Below are 14,898 nucleotides of genomic sequence, written 5' to 3'. Positions count from 1 at the left end.
GTGAGCATAAATGTGGCAAAATATTAAAAATTACGAAGGCATGCATTGTATTATTCCTTCAACTTAGGTTTGGAATTTTCCAATATAAAAAGTGGGCGAGAAGGGTTTCATTTGTTTAGAAATGTTGTTTGCATGACAAAAAATATGTTTTCACAAACATTTAAAAAAATTAGTCCCTCAGTGTCCCAAGGTTAAACATAATTGTGAAAGGATGTTGCTACAAGTTAGTAAATGTAATATTAATTAACATTAGTATTTTTAAAGTGTTTAGAAAAGTGCCTTGCACACAAAGTGTGCTCTATAAGTGTTTAGTAGAGACATATATGTGTATATACCTGGCCTGGGCTCACGATTTCTGTCCTAAGAAATAAAAGAGATCAGAATACTCCAGCCCACAGCAGTCAAAGGGCCAACTGTCTGCAGAGGCCGTGCTCTCTTTCCTGACAGCTCCTCCACCACACCCTACGTCTGCCCCTTCGCTGAGTGAGCTGCATCACCAAAGAGACTCATGACCACTGGGGCAGCTGGAGTCCTGCACAGTTCAAGAAGGATAGGTAACATTTTTGACCCCATATCTAATAAACAACAAAGGGAGAATAAAACACTTGACCCAGTCTCTGTCTCTTGGTGTCCTACAATTTCCATGTCTTAAATCCAGTTTGGCCAAGATCTGGACAACCTCAAAGTAAGGACCCTGCAGGCGCTGTTGAAGCAGGAGTCAAGGCTGTTTCCCATATTTACCTTAAGTCCCATGTCTTCTGCACTTTTCTTCCTCTGCTCTCTCCTCAGTGAAATCTTTTAAAATTAAGGTCCCCCAAAATTCAGTCATAATGAGGTATAAATTTCTACTAATGTCATAAAATTCTCTTTTAGTATTCATTTTACTAGCTGACAAAAATCTTAACCCAAGTGAATGAAGTTTTGAAGACGGAATTTAGGAAGTTAGCACATATAAGAGTGCCAGTAATTTTGAAAGGACAGAGAGAGGCCTTTCCAGTTCCCCCAGAGTCATACTACATAAGCCACCTTACCCATGAATGAATTAATCATTGCTAATGTTCCCTTTTTGTTTTCCTTTCCAGGGAACTGACAGAGGTCATTGATCTTTCTAGGTTTAAAAAATTAAAATACTTATGGCTACATCATAACAAGGTAATATGATATTTGATCTTAAATGGCTCTATAATTAAATTGCTATCTTAATTTCATGTTTTTAATAGAACTGATCCTGAAAAGTATTAATACTTTATACTCCTAATTTTAATTTAGGTAAGAAACTTTATATATATGCAGGTATATTGAATAGCACGATTTGTGAAATGTTATCAGACTGGAACCTTACTTTTTTCTCCCATGTGCTTTCAAAACTGCTCAGTGGAAGCTATTGCTTCCCAGTTTCCCGGAAGAAAACTTGGGCAGTCTCATGACCTTTCTTATCTCTCTTATGTAGTTCAAAAGCTTACAGTCCATTTTGAGACATAGTCATACTCTCAGTTCAGAAATGAAAATGTGGAGGTGAATATGTTAATTCATAAATGAGACATCCCTCTGTCTCCCCTCCCTTATCCAGCTAGGGCTGACTGCAGATGGCCGCCTGCCTGCTTCATTAGCAAGGGGGGTGTGGTTGGTTGTTTCCCTTGCCTCTCACCTCCACCCAAGCCTTCTCCAGGGTTGGTATGGAATGGGGAGGAGTGGAGGCAGAGGAAAGGCAAAGGAAAAACAAAGTTTCTATTTGATTTGCACCCTCTGGTGTCAACATGTTCAGAGTTTACTTCTCTTAATGGGTTATTCAGAAGCTCCCCTGCTAGGTTCCTCCAACTCTAATTTCCTCTTCGCTGGCCACTCCTGGCCTCCCTTTCACCTTGTATCCCAGTGGTACTTACAACTGAGCATCTCCTGGCCTTGGCAAACTGCCCATTTGGGCAGGATCCTTTGTAAAGTGCCCTAGATCAGCATTCCTCCAATGGTCCTGCATGTATTTCCCAGAACTCACACACCTTTGTCCTGCTCTCAGAAGGATTGATTACCTCCCAGTTGCCACCCAGACTGATCCAGCTTCTTCAGGAAGTGCCAGGCACTAAGCCAACGTGTCCCCAACTGCAGGGAATGCTTTTCAAGGGCACTGAGTGTGGCCCTTGAAGCTTTTCTTCGAGGCTAGGGTTTAGCTGGCAGTGCCTCCTCTGTAGTGGAGTCCTGAGTGGGGCTCCAAGCTCTCTTCAAGTCATAGAGCAGGACTGAACTACAATTCAAGCCAAAACAATCATTACAGTGAGTCACTCTCAAATTTCTAAAGTTGGACTTTCCAACGGCTTGTATTTTGTTCATTATAAATTGATGACCCAATCTTAGCATTTTAAATTTAAACTTTCAAACACCAGCTGATTAAGAAATAATGATTTGAGTTTTCAGTAGTAGTCTGCTTGTCAAGCAATAGTCCAGATTCACAGCATTGAATCTTTAAGCATCCATGTTTATGAAAGTATTTCAATATTACGTTGCATTTTCAGTCTGTTCTTTTAACCAAGTGGAAAATGGAAAATGAAAGTTTTTCTAGTATTAAGTGCAAGCATAAGTTTCATAAGCTTAAAATAAATTCTAGGAGAACAAACACAAATACATTCAAGGCCCAGGCAGCTAACAACTGAAATGGAAAGTGCACACACTACTTAAGAGCATACAAGTTCAAAACTCTTTTAAATACCCTGCCAAAAATTATCCTGGGTCACAGTGTGTAACCTCTGATTAGAAAAAGATGGAACTCATCAAGCATGGCAAAAGTGACTAATCTTTGCTTTTCATGTGTGTTCCTTGTGGAGTTCAGTATTCAGTTTTGAAGGAAAGAATGTACAAATGTTGGCAATATTTCTAAAGGGAGAGGTATAATTAGGGATTTTGTAATATTTTTTGGCTTTCTTGTAGTGGACACCGTCCCACCTTCAGCCAGTCATTGAATTTTCACACAGTTGAATTACAGATACATTACGTACATAGGAAGGGATTGCATACACTGTCAACTATTGTACTTTCTTTTGTTTCGGAAGGGGTGGGTGGGGAAAGGGTGCAACAAAGGGCTAAATTATCTTCTTGTGTTTGGTTATTTATGCTCAACATACTATATTATTTCCAAAATAACCATCACTTAACTTTGTTTTTTAAAAATAGACATTTATTCCATATAATCCTGAAAGGATATCATATTTGAAATAAGTTTTAAGTGGTCAGGAGATGAGTGAATAAGCTAACGTGAGTTTTTCTATTGATCGATAATTGACTGGTTGCTAAGTTGCCTGTGTATTCACACTCTATGAAAAATTAAAATCTTATTCAGGATCCAAAACTCTAATGGGCATATTACCTATGATAGTACTTCATCAAAATTCACATGGAAAATTTTGATTATCACTTTTCTTTAATATCTAGATTATATTAGGTGGACCACTAAGAAGTTACTTTGCCAGAATAGAAATGGTATGAAGAATCATGGTGAAAATCATCAACATTGAAAAAGGAATACAAATATTTAGAATTGTAATGTTTTGTTAACAATGATCTAAATTTGTGACCAGCATTGTTCTTACATTATATTAGGCTACACTTTATTTAGGAACAAGTAAGGCACAAAATAGTAAAATAAAATGAACACACCTTTTTTTGTTTATTCATTTATTCAATCAACAACTTTGTTGAGATGTATGTACTGACCATTATTGGTTGTCCATTCATTATCCATTCTATTCTTTTACCTATACAGCAGAATCTGGGTTAAGGTATTGGTACATACTTCTTTTTAGTCAGATAGGTGGCTCCATTCCCAGTTCCAAGAGGTGGAGCCTGAACTGTTTAAACCAATCAGGATAATCCCATCTTCCTTGTGAGTGGCTAGTCAACGAATTGGCTCATAACCCGGCTGTCGTAATAGATATATTGGAGGTAGCTACTGGGAGACTTCTGTGAAAGGTTTCCTTATTCCTGAAAAAGAGCACTAGAAGAGAGGTCCCTTGTTCCCTCTGGATGTTTTCTTGCCTGGCTAGTAAGCCAGGAACCATCCTATCAACTTGCGGATGTATCCAACATTGTGAGAAAAGCAGAGCTCAGAGAAGCATTGAGATATTCAGACTGAAGCTCTCACAACCTCTGGACTCCTTGATATGTGAGATAATAAGTGTTCTAATTTATGTGCCAGTTTGAGTTGAGCTTAGGAGTTACTTGGAGCCCAAAGCATCCTCTGTAATATGGTTTATTCTGTACTTGCATTAGGCTACTGATAGAATATAAAAATAAATGTGATGGTGCCTGCTCTAGTGATAGAATTAGGAAGGGCAGAAGGTGTGGCTGTACTCCTGGTGAGGAAACTGTGGTTGCGAACTGCCTGGAATGGAATGAGAGAAAGCAGTGGTTTGGGGAGACAAAGGATGAATGTAGTTTGGTGTGTTTGGAGCCTAACATGCTTGAAGGGTGCACACTTCTCCCCATTATTATGTAGTGGATGATAAAACTGGAGCTTCTGGTCTGACCTGGAACCAGCAAATTAGATAGGTACAAGTTGTTTCTGAGGACGTGCAATGCCCCAGCTTTCCTAGGTTTGCTCAGGCTGCCCCGCTTCCTTCATTATGCTCTCCGAGGGCTTGCTTTCTCCTTGTACTGCATAGATATCTACTAGTCCTGCAGCTCCTCTCTTTTCTGGGTCATCTGTTTCTAATCTCCGCCGATGTAATTAGTGGGAGGCAACTGCTCTTAGGTGCGTATTAACTGAGGCCTTCTGAAGACTCCCTGCCTTGTCTCATCTTTTAGCAAGGCTGACCGAGGGAATTTTAGGTCACTTCATCTTCTCCAGCTTTCCTAAGAAAAGAAGCTGGGTCTGCTCAGACGGGTGATCTAAGTGATTTGCATTTTATACTACAGTTTCAAAGGTATATAGACATTTGATCTGTTTGTGTTTTGGGTCATTACCTCAAAAATTTTCTTTTACAGACGTTTAGTAGTGAGCTCATAATATTGTTGTCACAATGCTGGTATCCTTCTATTTCTGGAAGACCTAGCATTACTTGGGTGTATTTCATGTGTCACAGATTAGAGTAAGCATTTGATGAGAAACCTGTATATAATGCCTCACCAAGCAACTGTCCAAAATGGAATCTGAGTTTCTACCATGTAGCAAAAACTGAACAGTTGACAACTTTTACAAACTAAATTTAAATAAAAATACCTATTCTGGCAAGGTCATTGTTTATAAACGTCTTCATCTAAAACATAATCAAAATACTTATTTATAATAACATTTTCCACACTAAAATAATATACAATAATGTATGGTGTACTATACACCAACTTTATTTTTTTCTTTTTTCGGTACGCGGGCCTCTCACTGTTGTGGCCTCTCCCGTTGCGGAGCACAGGCTCCGGACGCGCAGGCTCAGCGGCCATGGCTCACGGGCCCAGCTGCTCTGCGGCATGTGGGATCCTCCCGGACCGGGGCACGAACCCGTGTCTCCTGCATCGGCAGGCGGACTCTCAACCACTGCGCCACCAGGGAAGCCCTATACACCAACTTTTGATCCAAGTCAGATAGCCTTGAGTTTGAACCCTTGCTCTGTTGTCTTGAGAAAGTTGTTTTTTAACTTCTTTTAGCCTCAGTTTCCTCCTAGGTAAATAAGGGAACAAAACAACATGGGCTATTAGAAGGATCATATTAGATAATGGTGAAAACATCTAGCTTAGTGCTTGGGTCATAATAAGCACTTAAAAGAGGGCTTCCCTGGTGGCGCACTGGTTGAGAGTCTGCCTGCCGATGCAGGGGACACGGGATTGTGCCCCGGTCCGGGAAGATCCCACATGCTGCGGAGCGGCTGGGCCCGTGAGCCATGACCGCTGAGCCTGCGCGTCTGGAGCCTGTGCTCCGCAACGGGAGAGGCCACAACAGTGAGAGGCCCGCGGACCGCAAAAAAAAAAAAAAAAAAGATATGACTGTCCCCTTGACTCTGAACCAACAGTTCTCAACTAGGAGCGATTTTGCAACCCCTGCCACACCTGCCACACACAAGGAGAACATTTGGCAATGTCTGGAGACCTTTTTGATTTTCACAACTGGGGTGTGTGTGTTCCTGGCATCTAGTGGGTAGAGGCTGGGGATGCTGCCAACCATACTACAATCCACAGGGTAGCTTCCCCAGCCCCCCAACAAAGAATTATCTGGCCCCAAATGTCAATAGCTGTAAAGGTTGAGAAATCCTGCTCTAAAAGAATGCCTCCTTAATTTTAAATTCATGCTGGTGTAAAATTTTCCCCACTAGTACCTCAGCAGTTACGTGTAAGAGCTTTACCTTGAATGTAAGTGCTCTCAGCTCTATGAAAAATAATAATGGTTAAATAGTAAATAATAAAAGCTATCGTTTATTGAGCCCTTGCTATGTGCTAAGCCCTGAGCTAAGATATATGATTTGTGGAATGTCACATTCAGTATAAATCCTATGGCAATCCTTAGACTCAGTAGTACAGATTTTCCTAAATGGATAATTATAATAACATTTTACTTTAACAATGGTTTGAGTGTCAGAACAATCAGCATGTCTTCCAACTCCCATTCCTACATCTTGACTTCAACAACTTGGTACATTGCAATGTCTATCTAAGTCCTGTGAATTCTGCCTTGGAATTATCTCTCAATTCCCTCTACTTTGCTCTTCTCCCACTGTTATTACTCTACTCTGGGACCCATATATTCTTTGGAATTAGCATAACACCATTTTAGTTCATCTCTTGCTGTTATACTTACTATCTCCTCTAAATAGTACTCTTCCCTGTCATTTTTTTTTCCCAAAATAACACTGGGCAATAACACTCCTCTGCACAAAATCTTTTATTAGTTCCCCAAGATTCTCATGATCTGGCCTTATCTCTTTTCACTACATTCCTCCCATTCATTTCGCCCCAACAAAAGGTACAATCTTAAAATTCCAATAATCATGGTCCAAAGATGTTAATGCTCTTGGGAAAGTATTATTCTATAGTCAAGATGAAATGGTTGAGTTTATTAGTATTCTTGAGTTAATGTGTAACGCAAGAGAAATTAAAACCTCAACTAATTAGAATGTTCTGTTAATGTGTGGTTGAGCAGGCAACTGGGAAAAAAGAGAGAAGAAAAAGTCGTTTGCCCTGGTGTTCTCTTTCTAGGCTGATGTTAGGTGTGGCTCTCATTAGATCAGGGAGTGGATGGAAGGTAGTGAGTTGCTGTCAGGAGGCCAGCAGGAAGAGTAGAAAGGGATATGAAGCCAACTGGGACCCACCCCTCACTGTGTTGAAGGGTCTCTCCTACCTGGGGGAAACATGGCTCCTTTTGTGACTTAACAAAGCTGAAGTGCAGTTACTGGTGGTTCTCCTGCATGAGTGCTCACATAATTAGGTACAGATGAGACTGTGAGACAATGGGATGAGCAGCACATGTGCCTTTTATAGCTTCATAATTTGTGACTGTTACAAATATAAGAAAAAATTAAAGACAATTCACTAAAGAAACCCATTTTCAAACTTTGATTACAAATCTAAAATAGCTTTTCTGAGATACAAGAGGGCATGAGTAAAATTTCCAATAAATCCTCACTAAATCAGACAGGTTGGCATCTGTCTATCTGAATCAACCAATCAAAGGTCAAAACAGTTCTATTTAACTGATGACAGTAGTTACTGTGATAGGCTTTAATAAACATGTGAAACTAATTTACAATCATAAGCATATATTTCTGTATATATAAATTAGGAAGCGCTTGATCAATAACTATTTCATATGATTCTTCTCCCTGCTAGATCCCGTATTAAGCAGTAAATTTAGCCTTGTTACATTTAACTTAAGGGCTGCTTTTAGAACATACCAGCCCCACGTTAAGACTCTACCATGCCTCATCCTCATAACTCAAACAAATCTGTCAATTTCTATTGAGGTTATAAAGTCAGTATTTTAAAAAAAGTAGTGGGATTCTCCTTGCAGGGCAACAGAAACATTTCTGAATTCAGTTTAAATACTCCTATCATGTACTTTAATGGTGCATTTGAGGAATTTTCAAGAGCGTTTTGACTATTTTCAATTCTTACAGTACACCGAATTTCTAATCTAACCTTAAAAGCAAGATGCAGCTTCACCATATCATTAGGAGAATGGAGAGGTGGGAAGGATAACAGACTGAAGAAACATCGTTTCTTTCCTTAAGGAAGACACAAAACTAGTGATCAAGTAATTGCACAAGTCATAGGAGGTGTTGGATGTGGACAAGAAAAGGAAGATTCATGGGCATGGGGGTTGTCAGGAAAGGCCTTATTTAAAAAAAGATGAGCTGTAAAGTAACAGGATTATTCTGTGCCTTGTCTTCTCCTTGGGGATGGTGGCTGGTTGAGCTGTTAGCACTGACCTCCTGTGTGGTCAGATTACAGAGTCCTCGGCTAAGCTGAGATCTGTTGACCCAAAGGACAGTGAGCCTGAGAAGAGGAGATGGTTCATAGACTGGGGCATAAAGAAAGGGAATTCAGAATTAGACAATCTCGGAGGTAGAGCTTGGGGAGGGGAGGTAGAGCATTGACTGCAGAATTAGACCATCTCTCAGGAGATCTGACTTAAAATGCTGGAGCAGGTGGAAGTTTAGAGAAACAAAAAGTGGGTCAAAACAGAGCAAGAAGACAGCAGTGAGATGCAAAGAGATCAAAGAACGGTCTCAACAAATCCCTGGAGCAGTGGAAACTTCTTGTGGCAGCCTGCTCAGGCATGGTTGGCTAGGCCTTGCCAGCCTAGGGCAGTTCCTTTAAGAATAATCAGAAATGTACCAGGAGGAAAAGCCGTGCAGGCAAAGAGAAATCGTGACTCATACACAGATGCAGAAACGATTCAGCATTATCGGAGGAGAGAGCCCTTGGCACATAATAGGCACTTAATAATATGTGATGGTGAATTAGTGGATATATGGAGCCAAATCCAATGTGACTATAGGGCAGAGAAACGTAGGGAAGGTTGTGAGAGCAAAAGGATAGGCCAGATTGCAGAGGCTTTGAAAACCTTTCAGGGAGTTTGGTGGAGACGTGGTAAGAGAAGTTCGAGTATTAAGTTAGCTAAAAGCACCCTTTTTATCATACGTATCTTCAAAGACAATCCAGACATAAACTCATGGCCCAGATCAAAAGGTTGCACATAATTAATAAAAACAGCAAACGCTGAACTTCTATGGTTCTTATTAAATTTTTATATCTGTATGTAATTACATGTAATTATTGTAGAAAGAATATTGTTCTCTAACTCTCATTTTCAGCTCCATGGAATAACATTTATAACTAGAAACTATTGTCTGGCAGAACTATACCTAAACAACAATGCAATATTTGATATACAAGGTATGTCTTAAATTTTGTCTTTTGATTGAATTGATTTTCAATTAAATAATAACTTTCAACTATGGTATTGCTCATGGCATGCAATAATCTGTTTTAACATTTCTGTTGAAAATATATGATGGAAGCTGTTATTTTTTAATGTTCTTGTGTACATTTCATTTTAAGATGTGCTGTTTGATTATGGTTTTAGCTCAATATTGTCATGTATCTTATTCAAGATGTAAAAGAATCTTTTTTTAGCATAGAAATTTTGCCATTCTACTGCACAGTTGGACACAAACTAGATATTGTGGAAGCAAATTTTAATGTTTGGGAGCATTAATAAAAAATAAGGACTTCATAAATAGTTTTAAATATTTTTACAGGCTGTAATTTTTCCCAGCCAAATTTCTGTTTCACTCTGAGTTAATTTTGTACCTGCAACAATCTCTAAACTGACAATTTCAAGCCTGGTATAAAAGTACATGATATACTAGGATCATGAGATACAAAGAAGTATGGTACAAAACATTTTTCTTCTGTATTACATGCTGCAGAATTGAAATATCGTAAATTTTGAGATCCAGTATGATTCCTTGTTCCATGAAGAAAGGAAACCTTGCCAATTCAACTATGATGTCGTTATTGCAAAGATACAACACACTTTCACTTATGTTAAAAATGTGGGAACATGTGCAATTTGGAATCAATAAGATGATAGGAATATTTGGCTTCCCATTGTGTAAAGAAAATATTTAGTTGAGCAGTTTGGGGGAGATACTGATTTGAATAACCATTTCCTGGATGGGCACTATAAACTAAGCAACATTGGCAAAACAAAACAAACAAAATAAGGATAACGAATACAACCCCTTCAGAATCAGACAAAATCATTGCTACAGAAAAAAAAAAACAGTGGAAAGAAATTGGCTCTATATTCCCAAATTACAGTCACTTATTTGAATTGTTATGCTTTGTTGTATTCTTAATGAAAATTCATCATATTATTAATAATTCCTCCCGTCACCAGATGTCATGTATTTGCTTTTGCTTAGGTAGCATGTTTAATTAGCATTAAAAATGTTTAAAATCTTATACAAATATTTTAATTTCTTTTAGGCCTGCACTCTTTGCATTCGTTGCATATACTCCTGCTGCACCACAATGAGTTAACAAACATTGAGGCAACAGTAAAGGAATTAAAGGGAATGCTAAATCTGAAGACCCTAAGTATTAATTTGCACTTTTATATAGCCATAACTTAAAATAGTGATAACACAGGACATTTTTTCATTCTTTGAATTTAAATTAGATCAGTGTTTATAACAAAACTACTTAGTTTCCAGAAAACAAGACTAGATCTTTTTCTTTTTAATAATACATTTTTGAAAGAACAACAGGTAGAAAAACAATTTTTGTGAAATGATATGGCATGCCAAATGGAAATGATGAAAGCAAAAAGAGAGGAGGTACATGTTTAAATCTGTGTTTTTGGTTTTACCTCTAAAGGCAGTTTTAGCACATATTATATGATTCCATCTATTTATATAAATGTCCAGAATGGGCACATCTATCCAGACAGCAACACTGAGAGGTAACTGTTTTTAAATAGTGGCTGCCCAGTGCTGGGGGGATGAGGGTCTGGGGAGTCACAGTCTGGGGTTTCTTTTCAGGGTGATGAAAATGTTCTAAAATTGAACGTGGTGATGGTTGCACAATTCTATGAATATACTAAAAACCATGAATTGTATACTTAAAATTAGTGAACCGTGTGATATGTGAATTGTATTAGTAAAACTGACACTCCCTCCCCCTACACTAAAAAAAAGAGCACGTTTTAATGTAATCTTCCTATTGGGTGAACAGCAAACAATTCATATATATATAAATCGCACCCAGCAAGGAACTGACCTCAGTATTTGAAGAAGGTGTGAGGTGGGTTGGAAAAATAGATAATACACAGTTCCTACTCTCAATAAGTTTATAGTTGTTCGGTTGGTTTGTTTGTTTTTAAGCTTATAGTGTCGAAGGGTAAATAAACTGGTACACGATTGCAATTCAGAACAAATGGTTCTAGGAGGACCAAGGGAAAAGACTCAGAGCAGTGAAGGGGTTTTCAAACCTCAGAGTTTGTAGACTTCTTTATACAAGGTCATAAAATAGATGGTTTTTTCCTATTTATTTTCTATTCATTTCTCAGAATTGCCAAAGATAGTGTTTTGAATATGTGTAAAGTGGTGTTGATGGTGGAGCTTCTAACCAGCTCAATACATAGTTATTAAAATTTTCAAATATTTTGAGTGTTAATCAGTTATACCTACTATATTAAGGAGAAATGATTTAAGTTCTTATAGGTAAGATTCTTTAAACCCAACTATTAAAAGTACCCCAAGTTCTAAGGAATTTAATGCTCATTTTTGTGACGTGATAAGGTCTGTGAAAGACTTATCAGGATTGGCCTGCATATTTGAATTACCTGGACTTTCTGTGCTGAACAAATGCTTAAAATGTCTTTAAATGATTAAAAGACTGGTTATACTAGATCTTGAACTCTCTCTTACCTTCATTTTTCTGTAAAATGGGCTAATAACTACCTCTCAGGATTGCTTCAAATATTAAGCTAACTCTGTAAAGCATTAATTGGTTTGAAGGAGTAGCAACAAAAAATTGTTTTATTATGGTTTATGTAAATTAGATAATGAATTAAGATGCACACAGTCTAGAAATTCTGCCGATTGGTAAATAGATTTTCAAAAAACGGACATTTTGAATAATAATTATAATAACATGTTTGAATGTTGAGAAAATGCTTTCTCATTATATTCTCATTTAAATCTTCATAGCAATCCAATGATGTGATTAGAATTATTCCCTCTTTAATGGTAGAAATGCAGGGCTCAGAGCTTTAACCAGACTAAGGAATGTTGAAACTTAAACTCGTGCCTTGTTTCTTCTGTTTATCAGTCATTCATTCAATAAATATTTATCATGCATTCACTAAGGACACTAATAGATGGAGATACAAAAGTAAACAAGAAAGACCCTACCTAGACCTTTACGGAGCTTATAGTTTTGTAACTCTCAGCCTAAATATTTCTTACAGAACTGAGGGGGCTCGATGCAAAACTAATTGGACAATTTGCTAAATGTAAGAACTGAATAATTTAAGCAAGCTTATTTTACAATGTAAGATTTGGAGGTTAGCCATCAAGGTTGCCCCATCATAGTCAACAGTGTTATGCCTTAAACAAAAGTGCCTGGTGGCAGGGGGGGTAAGTGGAGTCTGAAATTCAGCCCTTGCCTGCCTTACCAGCCGTGTGTGTGGGCGCAGAATGGTGTCAGCCCTGAGGTGGGGTGCAGGAGTGCCTTTTCTAGTTCTCTGAAAGGCTATTAGGTCAGCCTGGTAGTATAAGGTCCATATCATTGCCTGTCACAACATTTTAAATGACCTCTATTTAAAATCATAGTGACTATAAATTGTTCCAACTGAGAATCTTGTAGAGGGATCATTTTTTGAAATGGAGAAAATGCTGCATCAGGTTACCCAAAAATGCATTTTCTGAAAATTTTTGGTAGCAAATATGCACATTTTGAACCCTTGCCCTATTTTGGTTAAAGATATTATACAAAAAAGTGTTGGTGGACTTCCCTGGTGGCACAGTGGTTGGGAATCCACCTGCCAATGCAGGGGACACGGGTTTGAGCCCTGGTCCAGGAAGATCCCACATGCTGTGGAGCAACTAAGCCCACGAGCCACAACTACTGAGCCCACATGCCACAAATACTGAAGCCTGCACGCCTAGAGCCCGAGCTCCGCAACGAGAAGCCACCACAGTGAGAAGCTTGGGCACCACAACAAAGAGTAGCCCCTGCTCGCTGCAACTAGAGAAAGTCTGTGCGCAGCAACGAAGACCCAATGCAGCCAAAAATAAATTTAAAAAAATTAAGAAAAAAATGCTGGCATTTACTAGCTACTAATTATATTGTGCAGTAATGTCCCCTGATTACGTTCCTATGAACCTCCTTTGCAATCACAGATTAGATTCAGCTCATTATCTACAATAAGAAATCCATGTATTTAAAAACTATATAAATTTATTAATTTACTTATTTAATTTTGGGTGTGTTGGGTCTTCGGTCTTCGTTGCTGCACGTGGGCTTTCTCTAGTTGCGAAGAGTGGGGGCTACTCTTTGTTGCGGTACGTGGGCTATTCATTGCGGTGGCTTCTCTTGTTGTGCAACACGGGCTCTAGGTGCGTCGGTTTCAGTAGTTGTGGCACGTGGGCTCAGTAGTTGTGGCTCACAGGCTTAGTTGCTCCGTGGCATGTGGGATCTTCCCAGACCAGGGCTCGAACCCTGTTCCCTGCATTGGCAGGCGGATTCTTAACCACTGCGCCACCAGGGAAGTCCCCCATGTATTTTCAAGTGTTAAAACTTCTCAAGTTATAAAACTGTTTAAAATGCTAAAATATTATTATTATTATTCCACTTCAATTACAGCTCTTCATAGGGTGAGAAAATAGCCTGGAGGGTAAACCTCTAACCTATTTCAGCATTGCACCCTCCACTGGCAATGAGGAGAACTGCCAAGAGATTACCCAGTATACACGTGGCTGGGAACTTCAGGGAGGCCTAAAACCAGCTGCAGAGTGTGAGGTCCTACAAACTGGAATTCCTGACTTCCAGGCTGAGTCAGGAGGGCCACACCTTTTCTCTCCAGGCAGTCTACCTTTCCACACCCTCCCCCTCTGGCTCCATTTTCCTCTTCCCTTCCCTCCTCCAAACTCTTTCTAAATCTGCATGTGTCAAAGATTTGCTTGTGGCTGTGGACTTTCACTAACCTTCAGTCTCCCTGCCTCTTTCCCAGCACAGAGAGAAAAAACACCACCGACAACAGCAACAAAATACTTAACCCATTCTCCTGTTCCTAAATCTTTAGTCTCCTCATTTTTCTCAAATTTTCTCTATGTTGCATTACGCTCCAGTATTAGAAAGTATACTTGAACTCCTACATTCCGTAATTGTTAAGACTTGCTTCCTAGCAGAGACTTAAGGATTCACCCTTGGAGACAGGAAGTGCCCCTTTCAAAGAGAAGGTCTCCATTTTTTACAGATTCTGCTCTTAAGCACGTCCTGCCTTTCCTCATTTGGCCGCAGTCCACTGCTGATGGCAAATAGCCAGGGAGTGAAGAGGGATGCTGAGAGGTCAGCGTGGGACTATGGTCTCAGTGGTCTCTTCATCTGAGACTCTTTACCCTGAAATGCCCCTCAAGGTGGGACCACTCCTCCCAAACAACACAAGAGAACAGTCCACTCAATAAAAAGAGCCAACTGGGTCTTTCACTGCTGTTTGTCTTGAAACAGCATCCCTCACTCTCCTAACTCTTGCTTTAGTCCAGGTTTGCCTTTTAAAAATCAGGGATCATTTCCATATTCAGTACAATCATGTGGTGTGCTGTGGCCCAGAGATTTTAGTTAAAATGAGATGGTAACAATGGAGATGCTGACCTTACTAAGTAACCTTGAGCCAGAACCTCTGTCTGATCATTG

The 14,898-nt window shown here is 39.2% G+C and overlaps 1 protein-coding gene across 1 annotated transcript in view; it reads left to right on the top strand.

Annotated features, from left to right (window-relative positions):
* The window catches only part of LRRC72 (leucine rich repeat containing 72), a 36,183-nt gene that overhangs the window by 9,106 nt on the left and 12,179 nt on the right, over nucleotides 1-14,898 (top strand). Inside the window, exons 3-5 of the mRNA XM_024767162.1 lie at nucleotides 1,083-1,152; nucleotides 9,288-9,369; nucleotides 10,468-10,578. Of these exons, the coding sequence (XP_024622930.1) occupies nucleotides 1,083-1,152; nucleotides 9,288-9,369; nucleotides 10,468-10,578 (263 nt within the window). The remainder of the gene's footprint in view (nucleotides 1-1,082; nucleotides 1,153-9,287; nucleotides 9,370-10,467; nucleotides 10,579-14,898) is intronic.

This window comes from Neophocaena asiaeorientalis, unplaced genomic scaffold, assembly GCF_003031525.2.
Source record: "Neophocaena asiaeorientalis asiaeorientalis breed wild unplaced genomic scaffold, Neophocaena_asiaeorientalis_V1.1 scaffold70, whole genome shotgun sequence".
In the NCBI taxonomy this organism is placed as follows: Eukaryota; Metazoa; Chordata; class Mammalia; order Artiodactyla; family Phocoenidae; genus Neophocaena; species Neophocaena asiaeorientalis.
The sequence above is the reverse complement of the archived record's forward strand: the minus strand, read 5'-3'. Positions and strand labels throughout refer to the sequence as shown.